We start from the raw sequence: 22,850 nt of genomic DNA on the forward strand, positions 1-22,850 counted from the left end.
TAATTTGAAGTTAGGTGTTGTAATGCCCAGCATTGCTTTTTAGACTTAGAATTGCTTTGTATATTCTGGGTCTTTTATTATTTTGATTGCATTTTAGAATTGTTCCTGTAATGCTGTCCCTGGCCAGCGCGGGCAGCTCAACTAAGATCATTCATATGAATTTGCAGGGACACAAAATAAAACACAGACACAACTTACCATTACACAAGCTTTAGGACCGCGTCCCTGGCTCTCCTCGGCCTCAGGCTCCCCAAAAGAGAGAGCAAGAGAAAGTCATGAGAGGTTGATGAGAGAGAGGGAACACGTTCAGAAGTCAGCTTTTATGGGGGGGGGGGTCACTGTTTTTAGAAAGTTCTATCCATAAAAGGGCAGAAGGGGTAGGATTATAAGGGAACAGGTGAGAGTAACTCAACCTTAGGGGCACACCCACAAAGAAGACCTCCTTGCTCTCCAAGTGGGTCTGGCGCCCAAGCCACAACTAATGCAGTGGCTGGTCAGAGCCTGGTGCATCAGGACTGGAAGGCATGGTCATTCAGTGTGGCTCCCCACACTCTAGTTCTGTGAAAAAATATCATTGGTATTTTGGTGGGGATTGCATTAAATCTGTGACTTGCTTTAGGTTTTATGTTCATTTTAGCAATATTTATTCTGCCTATCTGAAAACATGGGATGTCTCTCCATGTTCTTGTTTCTTCTTCAATTTCTTTCTTCACTGTTCTATAGTTTACATCATAGAGATCTCTTACCTTCTTGGTTTGATTTATTCCTAGGTATTTTACTTTATGAGGCTCTAATGAGTGGAATTGTTTTTCTGATTTCTTTCTCAGGAGTTTCATTATTGCTGTACAGGAAAGCTATTGATTTTTGTATGTTGATTTTGTAACCTGCTACTTTGCTGAATTTGTTTATTGGTTCTAGCAGTCTTCTGATGGAGGTTTTTGGATCTTCTAAGTATGGGACTGTTTCATTTGCAGTCATTGATAATTTGACTTCTTCTTTTCCTATTTTTAATACCTTTGATTTTCTTCTCTTGCCTATTTGCTCTGTCTAGAATTTCTAGTAGTACATTGAATAGGAGTGATGAGTGTAGACATCCTCTTCTTGTTCCAGATTTTCATTGAAATGTTTTTAGTTTTTTCCCATTCACTATTATATTGGCTTTGGATTTGTTGTATATAGCCTTTATAATATTGAAGTAAATTCCTTCTGTACCTAGTTTCCTCATTTTCTTTATCATGAATGGGTGCCAAATTTTGTTGAAGGGTTTCTCTGCATCTATTGAGATGAGTATGTATCCTTATGTATCCTTAACTCTACTTATGTGGTGTATTCCATGTATTGATATATGAATGTTAATCCATCTTTGCATCACTTTGATCAATACATCTTTGTCATGATGTACAATCATCTTAATATATTATTGAATATAATTTGCTAATATTTTACTAAGAATTTTTGCATCTAAGTTCATCAGAGATATTGATCCATAGTGATACTGGTTTTGGTCTGATGGTGATACTGGCTCATAGAATGAATTGAAGTGTTCATTCTCACTCTATTTTTGGAATAATTTGAGGAGCATTGGCATGTATTCTTCTTTAACATTCAGTTTTTCAAAACTGTCCCTAATAATCCTCTGGATTTCTGTGATATCTGTAGAATTCAGCTGAGAATCATAGTGTTCCTGGGATTTTCTCTGTTGGATGGTGTTTTTTAGTCAGTTAGTGTGACCAAAAGTTCTTACAAGAACAATTTTAGAAGAGGAAATGTTTATTTGCTACTCATGATTTTAGAGATCTCAGTCCATAGATGGCCCACTCCATTGTTCTGGGCCCTAGGTCAGGCAGAACATTATGGTGAAATGGCATGGAAGAGGAAAACAGCTCAGCACATAGCGACCAGAAGGAGGGAGGGAGGGAGGGAGGGAGGGAGAGAGAGAGAGAGAGAGAGAGAGAGAGAGAGAGAGAGAGAGATATTCATGAACCAGGGATAAAATGTAAGACCAAAAGGTACATCCCCAGAGACCTATACCCTCCATCCACACCCTGTCTGGCTACAGCTTCCTCTGGATTAATCCACTGTTTATGTCATATCTCTATAATCTACTTACTTCATCTCTGAAATTCCTTGAATTTTCTCACACATGAGCTTTTGGGGACACCTCTTATCTAAACCATAAAAGATGGCTTTTTATTAATGCTTCTATCTCTTGCTAGTTATTGTTTGTCTTCTATCTCTTTGCTAGTTTTCTTTGTCTTCTTGGTGTGATTTTGGAAAGTCTTATATGTCTAGAAATGTATCCATATTGTGCTGGGGACATAGCTCAGCTGGTAGAGTGCTTGTCTCCTATGCACACGGCCCTGGGTTCAATCCCCAACACCACCACCACCAAAAAAAAAAAAAAAAGAAATTATCAATTTTTTCTATTATAAGTTTTTCAAAACTGTCCCTAATAATCCTCTGGATTTCTATGATATCTGTAGTGATTTCCCCTTTTTTGTTTCTAGTTTGATTAATTTTCATCTTTTCTTTTTTTCTTTTGATTATTTGTCTAAGGGCTTCCCAATCTCGTGTATCTTTTCAAAGAACTAATTCTTGTTATTGATCCTTTTTTACTGTTGTTCTGTTCTATCTCACTAATTTCCCCTCTGATCTTAATTACTTATTCCCTTCTACTGGTTTTGGAATTGGTTTGTTTTTGTGTTTTCAAGGGTCTTGAGATGTACCCTTTGTTTATCTTGGATCTTTCTGATTTTCTAATATAGCACTCATAGTTGTAAACTTTTCTCTTAGAATTGTGTTCATATTGTTGCAGAGGTTCTGGTATGTTGTAATACTTTTGTTCTTTGTCTCTAAGAATTTTTAAATTTTTCCCGATTTCTTCTAGTACTCATTAATCATTCAAAAGTATATTGGTCAATCTCCACATGTTTAATAGATTCTGAAGACGTTTTTTGGTGTTGATTTCTAATTTCATTCCAATATGATCAAATAAGATTCTGACTTTTTAATTTGGTATGGGTTGCTTTGTGGCCTAATATATGATCTTTTTGTGGGAAATGTGCATGAACGGCTGAGAAGAAGGTGTATTTGACTATAGTTGGATGAAATAGAAGTCTGTTAAGTCCCTTTGATTTAAATCAGACTTAAGTTATATATATTTGGTTCAATGAATGTTTACTGAATTTAGATTTGGATGACCTATCTACGGTGAGAGAGATGATTACTGTACTAGGGTCTGAGTCGTGTGTAATGACTATTTTATATAATTAGGGGCACAATCTTTTAATTTCTAAATATTTATTGTAGTTAATTTTTCTTGTTGGATTGATCTCTTTACCATTATGAAGTGACCTTTATCTCTTATGATTAATTTTGGCTTGAGGTCTATGTTTTGGGTGTGAGAGTAAAAACTCATGCTTTTAGTGGGTAGTTCCCTTGGCATGGTATATTCTTTTCCATCCTTTCACTTACAGCCTGTGGCTGTCTTTGTCTGTATGGTAATTCTCTTACAACAACATGTAGTTGGGTCTTGTTTTTAAATCCATTCTGCCAGCCTATGTTTTTTAATTGGCAAGGTGAGACCATTTACATTTGATGTTATTACAGAGAGATGTCTATTAATTCCTGCCATTTTGATTTATTTCTAATGTTTAATTTGTCCTGTTTCTCATTTGCTTGGCAACTCCTCAAATGAGACTTATCCATTTATAAACTCTGGGGTTGGTTTTTATTTCTTCTGTGTGAATTATTGGCTTAAGTATTTCCTATACTCCCAGCAGAGGACTCGTGAATTCTTTTTGTTTTTGCTTATCTTGGAATGTTTTTATTCCCACTTAGATTCTGAAGGAGAGCTTTGCTGTATATAGCCATCTTGGCTGACAGTGATTTTCTTCCAGAGCTTGGAGCACATCATTCACAGCCCTCCTGGATTTTAGTATCTGTTGAGAAATCAGATGCAATTCTGATTGACTTGCTTTTAAATGTGACCTGACATTTTTCCCAGAGGCTATTAACATTTTGTCCTTTCTTTCTATGTTAAGCATTTTAATTATTACATGTTCCTTTTTTTGGCTTGATGTTGTCTGTTTGGGGGTTCTCAATGCCTCCTGTATTGAATGTCCTTCTCATTCTCAAGATTTGGAAAGTTTTCTATTATTTTCCTGAAGAGGTTTTCCATGCTATTAGCCTGCCTGTCACACCCTCTTCAATTCCAAGGATTCATAAATTTGCCTCTCAATGTTGTCCCAGAATTTATGTATTCTGGTCACATTACTTTTTCTCTGTAATATTGTCTGAATGTTCAAGGCCTCCCACTTTGCTCTCAAGCTCTGAGATTCTGCTTTCAGATTGGCCAACTGTACTACAGAGACTTACAACTGAAGATTTTCTTTGACTTATTGTTTCTTCATTTCCAAGATTTCTGGTTTTTTAAATTTTCAGTATCTCTAAGTCCTTATTGAACTTCTCCTTTGTACCCTTCACTGACTTCCTTAATTCCTTCTTTTTTTTTTTCTTTTGTGTTGTCTGGAAATTCTTTGATCATTTTCATAATCATTCTTCTGAATTCTTGTGAATTCTTAATCTGATATTTTATCCACTTAAATATCTTTAGAGTCATTTTCTGGTAAATTATGAACTTATGTGTTGTGTTAGCTTGTTTTTTTATAGTTCTTGTATTCCTTTATTGGGTTTTACACATCTTTTGAGATGAATTCTCTTTTCCACTTATATGTGGGCCTTTTTAGGGCACAGCCTTCTCTTGCCACAGTGTCCTAGAGTGCTGTAGGTTGAGAACTCTCAGCAGTGTGGTACCCACAGCCTTTGTGTTGATTCTCTCTCTTTTTGCTGTAGGAGTGGATATCCAGGATTGGGACTTAAGGGCCTCCCTAGCCATTCCCGCATGGCATCTGATGTTTAGTTGGATTCTTTTTACTTCTCTCCTTTGTGCTAAATATTGCTGAAGTTAGTGTGATTAATTTCTGTATGTGTGCTGTCTCTTGGATGGGTTGATTTCAGTAGTAGATTGTCTATCTTGTGAACGGTAATGTCCCTGTAGATTCTCAGCACTTCACAGAAAAAGGGAAACCAAAGATCTCATCAACTGAAACAAACAAGATACAGCATTAAAAAATCAATACCCAGTGATTATATGACATCTACAACACTAATTACACAAAAACAGGAATAGTGGGGTCAGCTATTTCCAACAGAAAAAATACATATATTTACTTATGAAAAAAAAGAAAGAATGAAAAAGAGAAGAATTTTTTCCACTCAACCAAAACTGCTGACAAGGATGGATGTTCACTGCCTTTGTCCAAATGTCCCTCTTTCCATTTCTTCTTCACCTGTATGAAGAGAGAGACCAAGCTCTGGGAGTTGTTAACCCCTTCCTCTTTTTCTATTGCTCTCAAATTTGCCAGCAGGAGTGGTCTAAAACTGAAGCTGGTTGAAATAGCTCTCAGCTTCTTACTAGTGTAAGGGGTGATGGGATGGGAAGGACTGTTGCTTGGAGTTTTCTCTCACAGACCAAATTGATGCACTCCCAGAGTGAGCCTGCTACAGAGCTCTAAGAGCGGAGATCTGTTGTGGCTTGGGTCTGTTCAGGCCTTAGGAACTTGGTTGAATGGTATCTGCTCTGGCTCTGCAGATCAACACACTCTATGGCCAGGCAGATGCAGATCTCTGCTGGGAGTCTGGAACTCTGGCGCCTCCCAAGACCTTTACTTGTGGGGTAGGGAAGCCAACCCTACACAGGTGTCACACACTCAGCTGCCCACAAATATGGCTTTCCCAGGCTTAATCCCTTAATGTGCTCATGTCCACCTGTTCATATTCCCAACCCTCTTTAGCTGGTCACATGAGCCACTGGACTCAAAAGGAAAATGAATTGTACTTCTCCTTCTGTTTCTGACTTTAATCCTCCTGAGCAAAGTATTCTCTATGCCTGTTTCACTCATTGTTCTAGGTGCAACCTAGGCCACACTGTAGGTGCTTGTTGGAACAGTATGCAGATATTTGTTAGGATCTCTGGGGCTCTGGCAGCACGGCCTCCTCAAAATGGTTCCCACCTCAGCTGTCAGCTTGCCAGTTGAGAAACACAGAGCTCTTTTCAAATACCCATTCACCTTGCAACCTCTGGATCAGCTGAATACATACTGCTTTTGTGATTCCATATTTTTCTGTGCCAAATGTGGTTTTCTCTGTGTTTGTGTTGTCCCTCTCCTCTGTGGTGAACTAGTGCCACTGACACAACCAGCTTGGTTCCAATGTATTTCTACTTTTTGTTCAATGCACCTGAATTTCTGAGTCTCTAAGAGCCTCTGATGGTTTGATATTAAATTTCAGTGAATTTCCTCTTTCATCCACCTAACTGAGAAGCAATACCCCTACTCCTTGAAACCTGATCCACAGAGCAACTAGAAATGCAGACATCCTCTAATGTACCATCTTGAACCTCTCCTCTTTGGCCATTTTTAAGTTGTGTTACTTGTTTTGTTATTAGGAACTTTGAGTTCCTTGTATATTTTGGATAGTCACCCCTTGTGTGAAGTATGATTTATAAATACTCTCCAAATGTGTGAGTTGTCTCTTCACCCTCGTTTTCCGTGCTCTGAAAAAGAATTTTGGTTCAAAGCTATTCAATTGTTCTATTTTTGCTGTGGTGGCCTGTGCTTTGGGGATTATATCTGAGAGAGTTCTCTCTAGACCCATGTCAGGAACTTTGCTCCTGTGTTTTCTTTTGGCAATTAGTTTCAAGTGGGACTTTGTTTTTTTGTAAGATTTATTGCTCTTCTGCTCAAGCTGGTCTTGAACACATGTGCTGTTTCTGAATCAACCTCTCAGGAAACTGGAACTATGGGCCAGCTCTAACACCCCCTGCTTCAGGTGTTACATTTAAATCTTTAATGCATTTTGAGTATGATTCTCATACAAGAGCTTATATGAGGGTCTATTTTTATTCTTAAATTTGTGAATACCTTTTTTTTCAACAGCTTTTATTGAGATACCCATTTCATATTTTGTATTCTTGACACCTTTGTCAAGAATGCATTCACTATACATGTGTGGGTTTATTTCTGAGTTCTTTTCTATTGGTCATAGCATTTGTTTTTATGCCAATACCATGCTGTTTTATTTACTGTAGTTTTGTAATCTATGTTGAAATCTGGCATTGTCCTTTTTGGTCAATATTACTTTGTTTTTTGGGGGGTCTGTTTTAGTCAGATTTTTTTTTTTTTTTTTTTTTTTTTTTGCTGCTATGAACAAAAGAGACCTTACCAGAACAATTTTAGAAGAGGGAAAGTTTATTTTGGAGCTCATGGTTTCAGAGGTCTCCTCCATAGATCCCTGGCTCCACAGGGCCGGAGGTCAGGCAGGATGTCATGGCAGCTGACTGAGGTAGAGGAAAGCCGCTCAGGACATGGTACCAGAGAGCAGAAAGAGTGAGCTCCAGCCACCAAGGACAAAATATGTTCCCAATGACCCACCTCCACCAGTGGCACCCTACCTGCCTACAGTTACCACCCTGTTAATCCCTTCTGTGAATAATACACTGATTATGTTAAGATTCTCAGAACCCAATCATTTCACTTCTAAACTTTCTTGCATTATCTCACACATGAGCTTTTGGAGACACCTTCTATCTAAACCATAACTGGGTCTTTTATGGTTTCATATGAATTTTAGAATTTTTTCCCAATTCTGCATAGAATGAAAATAGAATTTTGATAAACCTGTTTTTCATCTTTCCTTTTCCTTTTTCATTTTTGTGGTGCTGGGATTAAACCCATGACCTCAAGCATGCCAAGCAAGTGCTCTGCTACTGAGCTACACTCCCAGCCTGATAACCCTAAGTTTCTGGTGGAGCCTTCTGTCCTTGGGTTTTCCTTTCATCTCCACTGCTCTGATCCATCACCGGCAGGAATCTTGGTGCTGACATTTGCCTTAAGCACAGTGCAGGGCACCTTGACCTCCCTGCTCTTCTCAGCCCTGCATCCTCTTTCTCCCTATAGTGTAGGCATCTCCTTCTTGATGGACCTTTGCCTGCTTTCATCTAAACCCTCACCCTTTCAAGGCCTCCACACTCCACCCTACTCTCTTTCCCTGGTCCCTCTGTATCTCTCCACTGTGGGACCTTTTCCTGCACACACCACCTGCCTAGCTACCCTGAGCCCTCACCAACTTCCATCTGTCACAAGCCCCCTCTGATAGGACCATTGCAATCACTACAGCCACTCTCATCTGCCTTCATCCAGAACAACACCCCTGTCCTCATCCTAACCCAGGTTTTTCCAGGGTCACCTGTAAGCCATGTTCACCCTGCATACTCCAGGTCATTCCTTGCCCAGGTCACTAATCTCTTTGCACTTCCCATCTCCCTCCCCATCCATACCAGAAGAAGGCTCTTGGTCCACCTACTTCTTGACCTTCCCCTTTCTTTTTGGTTCCTTTACCTCAGAGGACTTTGACTCCCTTCACCATGCATCCAAAATCTGTGTTTTGCTACTCGGTTGCTCCTGCTGTTCCTAACTCTTCCTCTCCCAGCACCAGCTTCCTCCTGGAATGTTTTTTGTTTGATCTCTCATTTTTTGTGGTGGGCATTGATCCCATGACCTCAACCATGCACTCCTACACTGAGAAACCCCCCAAACCCCTGTAATTGTTTTCTAACCTGGTGCTTTTTTGGGGTGTGACCAGCTCCCACCACTCTCTCCCACTCTGAAGGGCCTCCCCCAGGTGGTGCAACTTGTCCACCTGCCTTGATCCTCTCTTCCCAGGCCTCTACTTCCTTCTTCTCTCTGATTCTGCATTAATCTGTAGTACACTGCCCTGGTTTCTGTTTGGTGTTTAATTGTGGTAAAATAGACATAATGTACAGCTTCCTATTTTAACCATTTTGAGTGTACAATTCAGTGCCATTAAGTGTGTTCACATTTTTGTGGAAACTGAAACTCTGTACCCACTAAACACTAAGCATCGATCCTCCCACCCCAGTCCTTGCCATCTTTCTGCCAGTATTCTATATTCTGTCTCTATGAATTTAACTCCCTAGATTCCATACAAGTACAATCATACAGAATTTGTCCTTTCATGACTGGCTTTTCCACTTAGCTCATGTCCTCAAGATCATCCATGGTGTAGCAATTGTCAGAATGTCCTTCCTTTTCAATGCTAAATAATATTCATTTCACATATAAGCCATATTGTGATTAGGTTTTCATCAGTTGATAAATACTGTGGTTATTTGTACCTTTTGGATTTTGGGAACAATGCTGCTATGAATGTGGGTGTACACATACCTCTGGATTTCCCTTTCTTCACAACTTTTGTGTTTATGTCCAGAAATACAATTACTGGGTTATATAGAAAGTATCTTTTCCATATTTGGAGGAACCACCATACCATTTTCATAGCAGTTGCTCCATTGTATATGTAGGCAAGCAATGCACCGTGCTGCAGTTTTCTCTGTAGTTATGAACTTGTTCATTCTGCATTCTTTTTTTATAAACAGTAGTCATCCTCATGGGTACAAAGTAGAATGTCACTGTGCTTTTATTTTCATTTCCCTAATGACTGCTGATGTTGAGTGTCTCTTTGTGTGCTTATTGGCTATTTGTATATCTATCAGACAACTGTCTGTAGTGATACTTTGCCCAATTCTGAATAAATTCAATATTTTTCTTATTTTTGAGTTTTTGAGATTCTTTTTTGTTTGCTTGTTTTATGGAGCTGGGACAATCTTAGGCCCTCGCACATGCTAGGCAGGTGTTCTATAGCTGAGGTAACCCCAGCCCAAGATATATAGATATATTTGAATGTTCATCTCTTATTAGATATGTGACTTGCAGATATTTTCTCCCATTTCACACGTCACCATTTCTGTGGGTGACCTCTGGTGTATAGATGTTTTTAATTTTGATGAGTCCAATTTATCAATTTTTTCTCTACTGTGTGCTTTTGGCATCCTATGGAAAATGTGGTTATATCCTTTGTTTTGAAGATTACTGCCAATACATTGTAATATATTATATATACTTTTTATTTGTTTTATTTTTGTACTGTGAGTTGAATCCAGGTTCTCTCACATTCTAGTATGTGGTCCCCACTGAGCTACCTCCAGTAAATTTTTATTTTGAGAAAGGGTCCTGCTAAGTGTCCAGGTTGGCTTTTAACTTCCACTCATCTGCCTCAGTTTCCTGAGTATCTGGGATTACAGGCACATATCACAATATGTACCAGTCAGTGTGTTTTCTTCTAAGAATGTTTGATTTTATAGTCTGCATTTTTTTTCACTTTGAGTTTGTGTGTGTGTGTGTGTGTGCACGCACATACACACTTGGGGACACACTCTGAGTATTGAATCCAGGCATTTGCAGAAGCTAGGCAAGAACTCTATCATTGAGCTACATCCCCAGACCTGAGTTAATTTCTATACATGAGTAACTAAAGGATCCAACTTCATTGTTTGTGAAAATCCAAATTTTCTAGCATATCTATTGGAAAGATACAATGTGTTTGTGGGGGGCTATGGAAAAATAGTTACTTTGGATTAGATAGAGGGAAGTGAAAGGAGAGGAGGGGGTATGGAGTAAGAATGATAGTAGAATGAATCGGATATTATTACCCATGTGCATATATGATTACATGACCGGTATAACTCTACATCATATACAACCAAAGCAATATATACTGTATATACTCCATCTATGTATGATGGGACAAAATGCATTCTACTGTCACATATAACTAATTAGAACAAATAAAATAAATAAATAAATACGTAAAAAAAAAAAAAAAAAGAAAAGCTACATCAGTTCTTTGGAAACACTGCTATCTGCTTTTTCCCAGGGGATGCTACTAGGACAATTTAAGTCCCCCACCTGAGGCTTCCAGATGCTGATCATTTACTTTGGACCAAGCCCACTGCTTCACTTCCCTTTAGGGTACAACCCCACTCAACACTTTGGGGCCACCAACCCTCACACTCACTTTGACCCCCTGTCTGCCTCACCTTATCCATGAGAAGTCTGCACATAGACAGCACACACACACCCTCTGGGGACCTGCCCTGCCTGGGCTTCACTTCAGTGACCATAGGCCCACCCACCCTCTGCCCTTCCTGTGCCCTCTGTGCACTCTGACAAGCCCTGCCATGCACCTCTGCCCCTCCCATACCTCTCTTGCCTCTCCCCTTGAACACCCAGCTGTACCCTTAAGAACCCATGCCTATGTGTTGGGCCCTGGCCAACTTGCCTGCCCCTCTCTATTTCCCCTTTGTCCATCCCTCACTTCCCCTCTCCTTGCTCTCTACTTTCCTGTCTTCATTGTATTGGGAACCTTTCTTCTGTCCCTTTGTGTATGTTTGCTGCCTCCTCAGGTGCTCAGGACAGCAGAGCCTTTGTGGTGAGCATTGGTGAGCACTTGTTTCCTGGAAGAGGTGTCATCTGTTGGTTCCTCTTCCACAGGGACCCACAGTCTTCACTATAACCTCACAGTGAGGTCCCAAGGTGGATCAGTGCAATCAAGGTCCTTTGCCAATGGTTATTGGGACCATCAGCTCTTCCTTCACTTTGATAGTGACAAAAAAGAAAGTGTAAAGCCCCAGGGGCCATGGGCAGAAAAACCTTTGGGAACTGAAAGCTGGGACACAGAGATCCAGGAGTTGGCAGAGCACAGCAAGAATCTAAAAGCAACCCTGGCAGATATCAATGCCTGGCAAGAGCAGAAAGGAGGTGAGTGTGGGCAGGGGCAAGTGTGATGTGAAGCTTTCTCCAGGACCTGTGTCTTCTCATTGCAATTGACTGGGGAGGGCAAGAAATGGGTTTTATACAGATCTGCACAGGGGACTTGGAGGAGAGCCAGGTTGGGGTCCCCTGTGGGCTAGTATTTTTCCCTTGGTGGGCAGGGAGGCGGAGGGCCCAGGGGATGGAGAAGTGACTGGTGTGTGGGGACAGGGTCTCATTTCCTCCAGGAGACTTGGGGCTGCAAGATTCACAAGGACAACCGCACCAGGGCCTTCTGGAATTTCTACTATGATGGGGAGCCCTTCCTCTCCTATCATCCAGAGACATGCAGCTGGACAGCGGAGCCATCCTCAGCTCAGAACTTGGCTATGGAAGTCAAGAATTCCTGGGATGCAGATGGCATGCAAAGCAAGGATTACTGGGCCCAAGTTCCGGGAGAGCTTTGTGGAAGACTCAGGAGATATCTAGTCTTCTGGAAGGACTCCTCCTACTCCCCTGGAGCCTCTGCCCAGAGGACCTTGTGTGAGTTTATCGTGTTGTGATTTGCCTGTCCTGTCACAACACTAGATAGAGACAGGAGGGTGTATGTGCCCAGAACTAGTGAGCCCTCACCCCCCTGCCTGCCTGCTATCATAGAGAGCTCCCACCTGGCCCCACAACCCTGGACCCCCCAAAATACCCCTCATCACCTCACAAACAAGAATTCTTATAACACTCCCTATTTAACATAACACGTTAAAGTGAGAATGTGAAGCCACAAGCCCAGTGACCATCCTCCTGCCAGTCAGAGGACTCAGGCTCCAGGTTGAAAACAGACTTGTGGACCTCACTTCAATGAGGTCTTAGGCCAGAGTCAGAAGCATGGAGAAGGGGAGTGAGGCTTGGTCACATGCCTGACTACTTTTGCCTTTGTTTCCCTCCAGTGTTTCCAGCAGTGAATGTGACCTGTGCTGAGGCCCTGGAGGACACCATCAATGTGACATGTTGGGCTTTTGGCTTCTATCCCCAGAATATCTCTGTGACCTGGCTTCAGGATGGGGAACCCCTGAGGCAGGGCACCCAGCAGTCTGGTGGTATCTTTTCCTATGAAAATGGGACCTACCAGACCTGGGTGTCTACCAGGATTCCCCAAGGACAGGAGCAGGGGTTCAGCTGCCATGTGGGACACAGCGGGAACAACAGCACTGGCCTTGTGTCCTGTGGTGAGCCTGGGGGTCCCAGCAGTGGTTCCCAACCAGGTGACTCAGTGACCAGGGTGGTGAGAGGGGAGAAGCCTTGCGGCTCCAGTACCAAGAGTGTAACAATCCTGCTTTCAGGGACTGCACTGCTGCTTCTGAGCCAATGGGCTGCCTTCCTGGGTGTGGCTGCTGCTGTTGGTGTTCTGATTATGATTATTGTTTGTGTCTGCTCCTGCAAGAAAAGGAAGACAAAATCTACTTCAGAAGGTTCAGGTGAGAAAAGCGTTCAGTGGCTGGGGATTGCAGGGCCTATTTGGAATGTAGGGTCTCTTGTGCCTCCCACTACACAGATAGCAGTGGAGGTGACCAGCTTTCTGGAACAGAGGATGGAGTTCTGTCTCCAGCCACACCCCTTAGTCTTGCCAAAAGCCAGGACTGACAACATTTCTGAAGGTCCAGATGCAGCCTCTGTGGCTGCAGGGTGAGGAGTGAGCAACAGTGGGGCTGTGGCTTCTGATGTCCTCGTCTATCTCTCAGGCTTTCCTGGGTTGACCAGAGGACTGTGTTGGGAATGGAGGGCTGATTGGTGCTGGCTAGATTATCTTGTCCTCAGGGGGACACAGAATGAATGAGTTGTGACCTTTGGGTGCTTAGAAACTAGAGAGGAATTTCATGAATGGTGATGCCACTGGTCCCTCCCCTCACTCTCCCCCAGTGTCTCTGGCTGTCAGGAGCAAACCAGGAAAGAGATCCATAGGACCAGAGCCCTGTCAATGCAGCCCCTGGGAGGCCTGTGTAGAGCAGGCCCTCCTAGGAGCTGCTCCTGAGTGTCTCCTCTGGGTCACTTGGGCATGCCAGTCACCATCCTGTCCCCACTATACAGCTCTTCCTCCTGGAGTGGCCTTGCAGATGACATGGACAGGAGAATGGCTTATGTCCTTGGCCATCGGGGGAGAGAGACCAACCTATTATAGGGCAGCTGTGGTCACTGTTTTTCTCTTATGTCTGGAATTTTCCAGTGTAGCCCATAGGGGTGTTGGTCCCCACAGACTAGGGCACACAGTCCCATAGCAGGGGCCCATTCAGATGACTCTACAAGTAGGGTAGGCAGCTCTGTGGTCTCTGCTGCTCCCATCTATGGCCTTCCAAGAGGGGGAACAAGGGCAATGCTAGTTCTACTTTCTTGTGGTCAGAAATGGTTGCCTGGAATGTCACTAGGGCAGTGCCCAGGGAAAGAGTGGGAAAGGCCTGTTGCTTATTTTTGCAAATTTCTACTTTGAATGTTGAATCTCAGTAAGGATGTTTCCAGTTTCAACTGTATCATGTGAATAAGCAGTTCTCCAGCACTCACGTACTAATGTGCACTAATTGTCACCCTTCAAGATCCCTCTAAAGGAGTGTCCCCTGTGGGAGATCTGGATTGTGACCATGACAATGCAAAGGAACAGAAGATGGGCCTACAGTTCACACTGCAGAATCTCAGGAAAACCCTAGTTTTCTTTGGGAAGAAGACCTCTGAGGACTGTGAGGATTGTGGCCTGCAGAAGTCCCTGCTAGGAATGGAGGTAGGGAGTCCAGGGCAGCCTCAGGAAAAAGAAGCCCTTAGGGAAGAGCTGGGTTCCCAGCAGCAGGTAAACCACGCAGGTAGGGGAAGCAAAAGTGCAGATTGAGAGCCTGGGCAGGTGCAGAGGGTCAGTGATTCTGAGTCTCCTCTGCGTTTGCTGTTGTAGGCAAGGGAACAGCAGTTCATGTGGCAGGCATGCTTTTCCAGCTAGGCCTGCTGGTGCCCCTGGGCTTCCTGGTGGACTGCCCAGTTAGGAGCTGCTGGCTCAGGGCTGGGAGGGAGGGATGCTGAGCTGCAAGTGGGGCAGGCCCTGCTGGGTGAGCACCTGCCTCTGCAGGGGAGGAGGCCTGTGAACTAAGGGGGAGAAGGGCTCTGTGTGAGTCCCCTGCCCAGCCTGGCAGGAGCAGGAGATGCCTTCTCTTGGAGGCCCTCACTCTGTAGGGAATGATTTACATTTGGAGGAAGGGACACTGGACTTCACTTCCAGATCTTGACTCTGAATCCTGCAGCCCTTTCACTCCCTTCTGTGGTGGAAACAGAGACAGGTGATATTGCTGATAGAAACAGAGGAGCCTGATAAGGGCAGGAAAATGGGATGAGAGGAGAAAAAAAATGTCAGGGCATTTGCTTCCCTCAGAGAAGGGCCAAACCTGATTCTTGAGGAACTGAGGAGAAGTCCCAAGGGAGTAAACAGCAATATTCTGTAACAAATTGAACACTGACTGGTTCCTCTTTTTCCATAGAGCCCCTGAGCCTATATAACCTGGATCAGCAGCAGAGGGCACCAAGTGACTACACTGGATCCACACAGCTGGGATGTTAACCTTTGCTGAGAGCTCCTGGGGCTTCCGGGGGAGCTTACACTGGGCAGCCCTGCTGTGACAAGCACTTTATGTCTTGGTGCCTTGGTTTCCTCATCTCTACAATGTGAAAACGTATGTTTACTAACTAGTGCAGCTGTTCTGTCCTAATATCCTTATTATTTTACTGTATTTTAGCACATTACATATAATTATGGTATTTTAATAAATGAGATTTTTTTGTAAGTGTCCTTATTCTGCCTCCTCCCAAGAAACCTAAAATACTCTCCTTCAGTGTTGAGGGAACTTCAAACCCTCTCTGACTCTCTGTCTTACCTCTTGTCTATATCATTTTACATTGTAAATGTTAAATATTTTTAAATGTGAAACTTTTAAATATGAAATATATCTGGCCTATGTTCATGTTCTGGGAAGGGACCGTGTGAAAGGGTCAACAAAAATAACATGTTTGTCTCCATGTTTGACAGAGAGTTAAACATATGTTTAACATAGACCGTGATGTGAGCCAGAGTCTGTGGCATTTTTAAAAAATATTTTTAATTGATTTTATTTTTTAAATACATGTCAGCAGAATGCATTATAATTCTTATTACACATTTAGAACACAATTTTTCATCTCTAGAGTCTGTGGCATTTTGCAGATGATGTTGAATGAATGTGCTGGCTTCAAATTCTGAGGAATTTGGCAGTGTTCTTCATAACAACTGAGGTGTTGGTGCCAATCCTTTGCAAGACAGCTGCTCTATAGCCTGGCAGAGATGAGCCATCCAGGAGGAATTCCCATGGGCCATCCTGAACAGGCATAATTTCCTTTTCTCAGAGATTGCTTAGCAAGAATTTGAAGATGGCAAGGGCACAAAAATTCAACTACAGCCTCCAAGGAAGACCTTTTTCTCTTTTATAGCATAATGTGAACAGCATGCACAAATCTAGATCTCTCTTGTGTGGTTTACGTTGTACAGTGATGTGGCTGGTAAACCCTGCTGTCATCAGATTACTTCCTCCTGTTTTGAGCAAGATTGTCATTTGGGTGTTGTAGTTTCAATATGCAAGGTCCTCTCCAGAATGTCAGACACCCACTGCCCACACAGTCTTCATGCCCTTGTGTAACATAGGCCACTGCTGCTGCCCCTAGACCCTTGTCACATGCCCGCCTCACACTGCCACTCACTGTTCCAACTTCCAGATGCTATTGTACATGTGTTTTTCAATTTAATGTTCAAATATATTCTGTTTACTCTCATGTTTGTCAATCAGGATCATAGTCACAAGCTAAATGTACAATTTTCAAGTCATCATTTATTGATATGCATTTTAATTATGGCATATAGAGATGCTATGGAGCATTTTGTTTTCATTACATCCAAGTTACGCTTGCTTAAATGGCCATTATTGGTGCTTATGGTTTTCTTCCTTGATTTTTGATGCTAACATATAAAATTGTACTCTGTTCATTGGTTTCCCACAATGGCCAATTAATTTGGACCACTCCTCCCATGGAATACACCTGGAAAACTGAGGGGAAAAGCACACACTTGAAAAATAGGGCTAAAGTGCAGACAGGAGGAGAAAACACTGAAGGTTTACTAGGCCTGGAATAAGAGGCAGAATCCAGAATAAGAAGTTAAGTACACTGTGCTTTTGTCCTGGGTGTGTCTCTGGCTGGGACAGTGCCTGGGAGCCTCTCAGGGCTTGAGGGCAAAGCTGCAAAGGGCATATCTGGGACACCAGGGATCCCTTGTGTTGAAATGGGCCCCAAAGGCTGTCCCTTTAGAATCAGTCAGCCAGTTCTCCTGTGGGTTACAGCTCTACTTTAACATACATGATCCGAAAATCTGAACACCAAAATGTGCATTAAGGTGTTATTTTTCAGCTACTCTTATTAAGCATTATAATCGAAGACCTCCTCAATGAGATCAAGGGAGAAAGTAAATAAATATAGAAGGGTTTGAAGAGAGATATAGAATTCTCATAAATTGCAAATTATAATACATTGAATTCATAAAGTCCCAATCATTACAAATCTTTGGAATTAATAACAGTTTTGGGCTGGGACAATGGATCAGTGATAGCGCACATGCCTGGCATGTGTAAGGCACTGGGTTTGATTCTCAGCACCACATATAAATAAATAAAATAAAAGATCTGGCAACGACCAAGAAACAATTAGAAAAAAATAACAGCTTCCTGTGTTGCTACATAAATATGTTTATTTCAGTGTTTTATATTCCAGAAGCAAACAGAGTGTGAATTTAACAAAAAATTATTGGCATAGTAAAAATACACTTTTTATACTTTTAGAATGAAACCTACAAATTTTCCTCCAAATACCAAATGATACATTTTAACAACCTTATTCAGTAGAGAAGACAATTAATTAACTGAAGAGAATTGTCAAGAATCTGGCTTATGGTTCAATATTACAATGGCATTAATTTCTGAAAATGTTCCAAGAATTCTAATAAATCTCAAGCAACTAGTCAGTAGGCATTTTGAAGCATTTGGTTAGCTGATTCTAAGCCTTATATGGAAATATACATGAAGATTAGCCAAGGCACGTTTAATCAAGAATAATAAGGACTGTATTCTCTTAGGAGATATCAAGACTTACATTGTAGTTATCATAAACAGAGAGTATGTGTTGATATAGAGATAGACAAATAGATCTTAGAGTAGAAAGACACAAACCAAACAACACACATGTAGACATTATGCATGTGTGACTGTGTGAATAACAGAGATAGAGGTAACACATGCATACATACAAACTGGCACTATATGTAATTTAAATTGTTGATATATAACACTGGTAACATTAAGAGATTTATGGGAAAAAACAAATTTTGAAGGAATTATTTCAGAGCAATTGGTTACTCATGTGGAAAAAAATGGAATTGTATTTATCTCTTCCAAAATATTATTTAATGTGGCAGACTACCTTCACTACCTTAGCAAAGGGAAATGTTTTTTTCATTCAAGAGACAATAAAGCATTTACCCTAAAGAAAATGGGATAAAAATAAAGGTATTAAATTTGAGATTCCAGAATATTTGGACATTATTCATTCTTTAGTGAATAATTGTATGACTAAATGTCCTTCAGCAAAATCTGTGTAAGAAGAATATTCTCTGAAATGCAGTACAGGGATATTTCTTAGAGGCACCAGACTTCTACTCAAAGGATGGCATCTGACACATAAATTGGCTTTAGATGGAACTAGGTAAAAGTTCAGAACATGCAGGACTCGAGGTTGGTTACTAATCAGAACACCTAGCATTCTTATACCTATCTGTACTAAGTGGTACATCAACACCTTGGTGAGGAAAGCATCCTCCCAGCACTCTGAGGAGATGGTGAGAAGAGAATTGGACAGGAGTTACATAATATTTGCCTCTCACATTCCCATCTCTGAGCTGCTGTGGACACATTCCTCTAGGATTTATCTGAGTTACATAACTGCAATACATCTTTATTGGTATTGGCTGGTGGTTTTCACAAAATTCTCTACACAGCAGACAAGGATATTTCTGGGCTGGTTTTGATTCACATCTAATACTGGTTTGCTTCAATTCCTGGCTGGTTTTGATTCACATCTAATACTGAAATCCTCTGCTCTGAGCCACTGCTTCTTCTCTTAGCTGCTCATTGAAATCCCCTGGCGAGTTTCACAGACATGATTGGTACCTGAATTGCTCTTTTGGTGAATCAGATTGAAGGGTTTAATGTGTGATCCTGGTCTGGGGCTATTTGAAGCTATCCCAGGTGACTTAAAGTGAGGATAGGTTTGAGAATTGTATGTTATCTGACTATTTTCATATGTCATTCTGGGAAAAGAAAAACAGATTGAGGTTGTTATCAACAGTTGGACGAGAGTGATAAACAGGTTTCAAGAAAAAATTTCAGTATGAAGGACTTGTTCTACACAATTCTAGGTTGTTATGGTTTGGATATTAAATATCCTCCAAAAGCTCATATGTTAAAGGCTTGATTGCCAACTGACACCACTTTGGGGAGGTGGCGGGAATTCTAGGATATAGGACCTAGTTGAAGAATGTAGTTAAGTGCATTGCGGCGGGGGGGGGGGGTATGTACCATTGAAGGGTAGATATTGTCCCCAGCACCTGTTGCATGCTCTCTCTTCTCTCTTCTCTCTCTCTCTCTTCCTCTGTCTCCCCTGCCCCTTTCTGTAAAGTGAGCCATTTTCCCTATAACATGCTCCCCACCATGATGTTCTGCCTCATTGCAAGCCTACAGGGATGGAGTCAAGCATCTATGGTCTGAAACCATGTGTAAAAACAAATCTTTCACCTATGAAGTTGTTTATCTCAGATGTTTTATCATAGGTTGGAAAGATGACTAACACATGGAATAGTGTAGACAGGATTCCATGCATTTATCAAAACTCCTAGCACTAAAAATTACAAAGAATACCTCCCTCCATCTAAAATGAGTAGCAATTAAAATCAAGACTTCCTTAAGGGTACATAGCACTCCTCTTGAAAACTGAGAGGAAACTCCACAAATACACACACACACACACACACACACACAAATATATATACACACAAACACACACACACAACTTATATAAGTAAAACATACAACTATTCAACAATATCACAAGTTTATCTATGGCCAGTGTGTGTGTTTCATTTTTAGGTCATTGACACCAAGACAGAGCAAATTCATTAACTTGTAGCTAAGCTAGAAATTAAAACAAATTTTCCAGTCTTGTGTCTTGTTCATCTGTGAGAAGAAGGACCTACATTTGTGGTCAATTTTGGTCTTCTGGGAGATCCTTCCTTTCTTTCTGAATTGAATCTCTTTGTTAATTCATGCATGTTTCCTCCTCTCAGCTCAGAAATCATTCAAGGTAACTAGAGAGTAAAGATTTAGACATTCTTAGTCTATTAGACAGGATCCACTTCCAAAGATGGCAGACCAGCCTGTTTCAATCCCTCCCTACCCACAGGAACAATAATGAATTGGTTAGTAGGTAAGAAAATCCATGTGAAGGTGCTGGAGACACAAGATGGCACTGAAGACTCTATGAGACCAGAGTTCAGATGGAGGGAAATCCTAGGAATGTGAGCGCTATATTTGGCCATACTCTGTTTCAAAGTATTTGTCAAGTTCATAGTGGTAGCTGGGAGCCTGAGAAAAACAATGGGACTTTCAGCAGATACCACTGGTAGAGAAATATAATATTGGAGAATGGAGTTTTACAGATATAAAAATTAATGAACTATTGTTATAGCAAAAAAATGGATGATCTCACCAAAAACAAACAAGTTCAAGTAAAATAAGGGTGTATGGAATCACTTGTGTCAAGCCAGCAAAAAAGAAATTGGGGAAGCCCCATAGTGAGGGCTCTCTCACATGATTTGTCTCACAACAGGAATAAACACAAAGACACAAAAACTTGCCAGAACTTTGTGATTCATGCTATTTCCACTCACAGAAAAAGTGTAAAATAGGCCTTAGGGAATAGTTCACTTGTATTGGGTATTGTTCACTTGTGAAATGGCATTTTTAGGGAAGACAAGTTGAAGTGAATACAGTTCCTGACCCTAGAGTTGTTTGTGGTCCACAGGACAATGTCATTCATGGTAGGCAATTATTACCATCATGGAGATCAAAAACATGGGCTGGACCTGGGCTTCTTAAACTTGCCTGAACATTGTGATCACCTAGGGGATTTTAATGGATGCTAAGGCCTAGTTCAAACCTAGCTTTACTACTCAAGTGGTTTTGGCTGTGGCCTGGTCATGGACAGTAACTACTCTCCAAGTGATTCTACTAAGCAGCCAAGTTTGAGGATGATTCCCTGTACATTCCAAAGACCAAGGGATATATGTTTGGGACAAAGGAGGTTTACAGTAGAAGAACATTTCTGGTAAGCATGATTATTACTACTATTATCAAGATAGAATTCATATATCATAAGTCATACTTATGTGCAATTCAGTAGTTTATAACATAATCATGAGGTTGTACCATCTTCACTACTATCTTCATGGGATGATTTTGAGGATATTAAGAGTTTGGATGGTTGGAAGGCAGAGGCAGGAGCAATTCCCAGGAGGGAGACTTAGTAGTAACATCCTGTTGAGACAGGGAGAAGAAACCAGAGGAGTTTGCTTTGACCTCAGCCCAGCAGAGATGTCACCAGAGAAATGGGGGGAAGGGGGTGATGCTAGACAGAAGGCTGTGGCAACTGTGGACTTTGATGGGAGAATAGAGGCATCCTGTGTTTAAGTCAGAAAATGGGGCAGCTATGGATGGCTTGGGACATTATGGTGGCAGCTGGGAATATCCCAGCACAGTGTTTAGGAATAGGCCTTTGCAGTATTCTAAGATGAAGAGAGATGACGTCTAGACCAAAGTAACAACCATGGGACTGAAAAAGTCTCTGAGTCCTAAGAGGCAAGGAGAAAGGCCTAGTGGAAGGGACCAAGGATGAAGTTGTTAAGAAAATTAGGGAAGTGGTGAGGAGTTATAGTGGCCTTGTAACCTGCCTGATTTGAGGGACAGAGATACAGGTGTCCTAAGGCAAGTTGGCAAAGGGAGTGTGCTTGATGTAGGAGAGGTCAACTGGAGGGAGAGCTATTGAGAGAGTAGTCCTGGGGGGCTTTTGAGCTGCTCTGGGAAATCTCAGGTACTTAGATGTAGCCAGAAGAAAAGAGAACTGACTTGCTCTCAGAGCCAGAGGGAGGAGGAGATTGGAATGGCTGTACTAAGAGAGTTTGGAGCCTGGGTGATTTGAATGTGCAAGCTGCTGCTAAGGGGCAGAGGTGGCTGAAAAGAGGTCTTTAAATATTTACTGGTGACATTGCCAGGAAGGCTGTGCTTGGTTGTAAACTGTGCTGGGAAAATCACAATGTATTGGCTCTTCTTCAGACGTGTCCTGGAAGAAACAAGTGAGCTACGGATGGCCACTTAGGGTGTCTGACTACTAAAACTTGAGGAGACCCACACTGCTCCTTAGAAAGGGAGTCAACCTAGTTGGCAGTGATTTGGGGTGTGCTTCTAAGGGTAGGTGGGGCCAGCTGTTGAAAATCCTTTCCTCCAGCTTTCATCCAGCTGGGCTCACCTGTGCATCTAACCCACCTGGTGAATCTGTAATCAAAGGTGCTTTTTTGGAACCACTTCCCACCAGGGTTGGGGACAGTTAGAGCTCCTGAAGCCCTATCTTTTCCTCAGAGTCAGAGGTGTGTTTTCTGCTGAGCTCACTGGAGTCCTCATTACCAGGAGTTAGGGGTCTTTCTTCCTGCCCTGAGCTGGAAGGGACATCCCAGCTCCCCCATGGCCCTTCCTGTCGCTGTGGGGAGACTGTGAGACTGAGGGAGGTGAGCAGCAGAAGACAGCTGGGCCAAGAGGTTCTTCTTATGACTTCTCATTTCTACCCACATTGTCCTTTGGGCTCCTGCTTCCCTGAGGGTCCTGCCCCTCTTGTACTCCTCTCACCCAAATATGATCACTAATTTTTTAATATACCTGTAATCTCCCCAGATCTCTCCATGCCTGATCCCCTGCA

The 22,850-nt window shown here is 41.9% G+C and overlaps 1 protein-coding gene across 1 annotated transcript in view; it reads left to right on the plus strand.

Moving 5' to 3' along the window:
* Window positions 1-15,538, plus strand: part of LOC124080705 (MHC class I polypeptide-related sequence B) — a gene marked incomplete at its 5' end in the record, with an annotated part of 65,633 nt that extends 50,095 nt beyond the window's left edge. Inside the window, 6 exon segments of the mRNA XM_058573383.1 lie at window positions 11,472-11,738; window positions 11,961-12,272; window positions 12,674-12,952; window positions 13,067-13,201; window positions 14,312-14,493; window positions 15,236-15,538. Coding sequence (XP_058429366.1) covers window positions 11,472-11,738; window positions 11,961-12,272; window positions 12,674-12,952; window positions 13,067-13,201; window positions 14,312-14,493; window positions 15,236-15,244 — 1,184 coding nt within the window.
* Window positions 15,539-22,850: the final 7,312 nt, after the last annotated feature.

This window comes from Marmota monax, unplaced genomic scaffold (genome assembly GCF_021218885.2).
Source record: "Marmota monax isolate L192 unplaced genomic scaffold, Marmota_monax_Labrador192_F-V1.1 WCK01_AAM20220418_F8-fsc01195, whole genome shotgun sequence".
NCBI lineage: Eukaryota > Metazoa > Chordata > Mammalia > Rodentia > Sciuridae > Marmota > Marmota monax.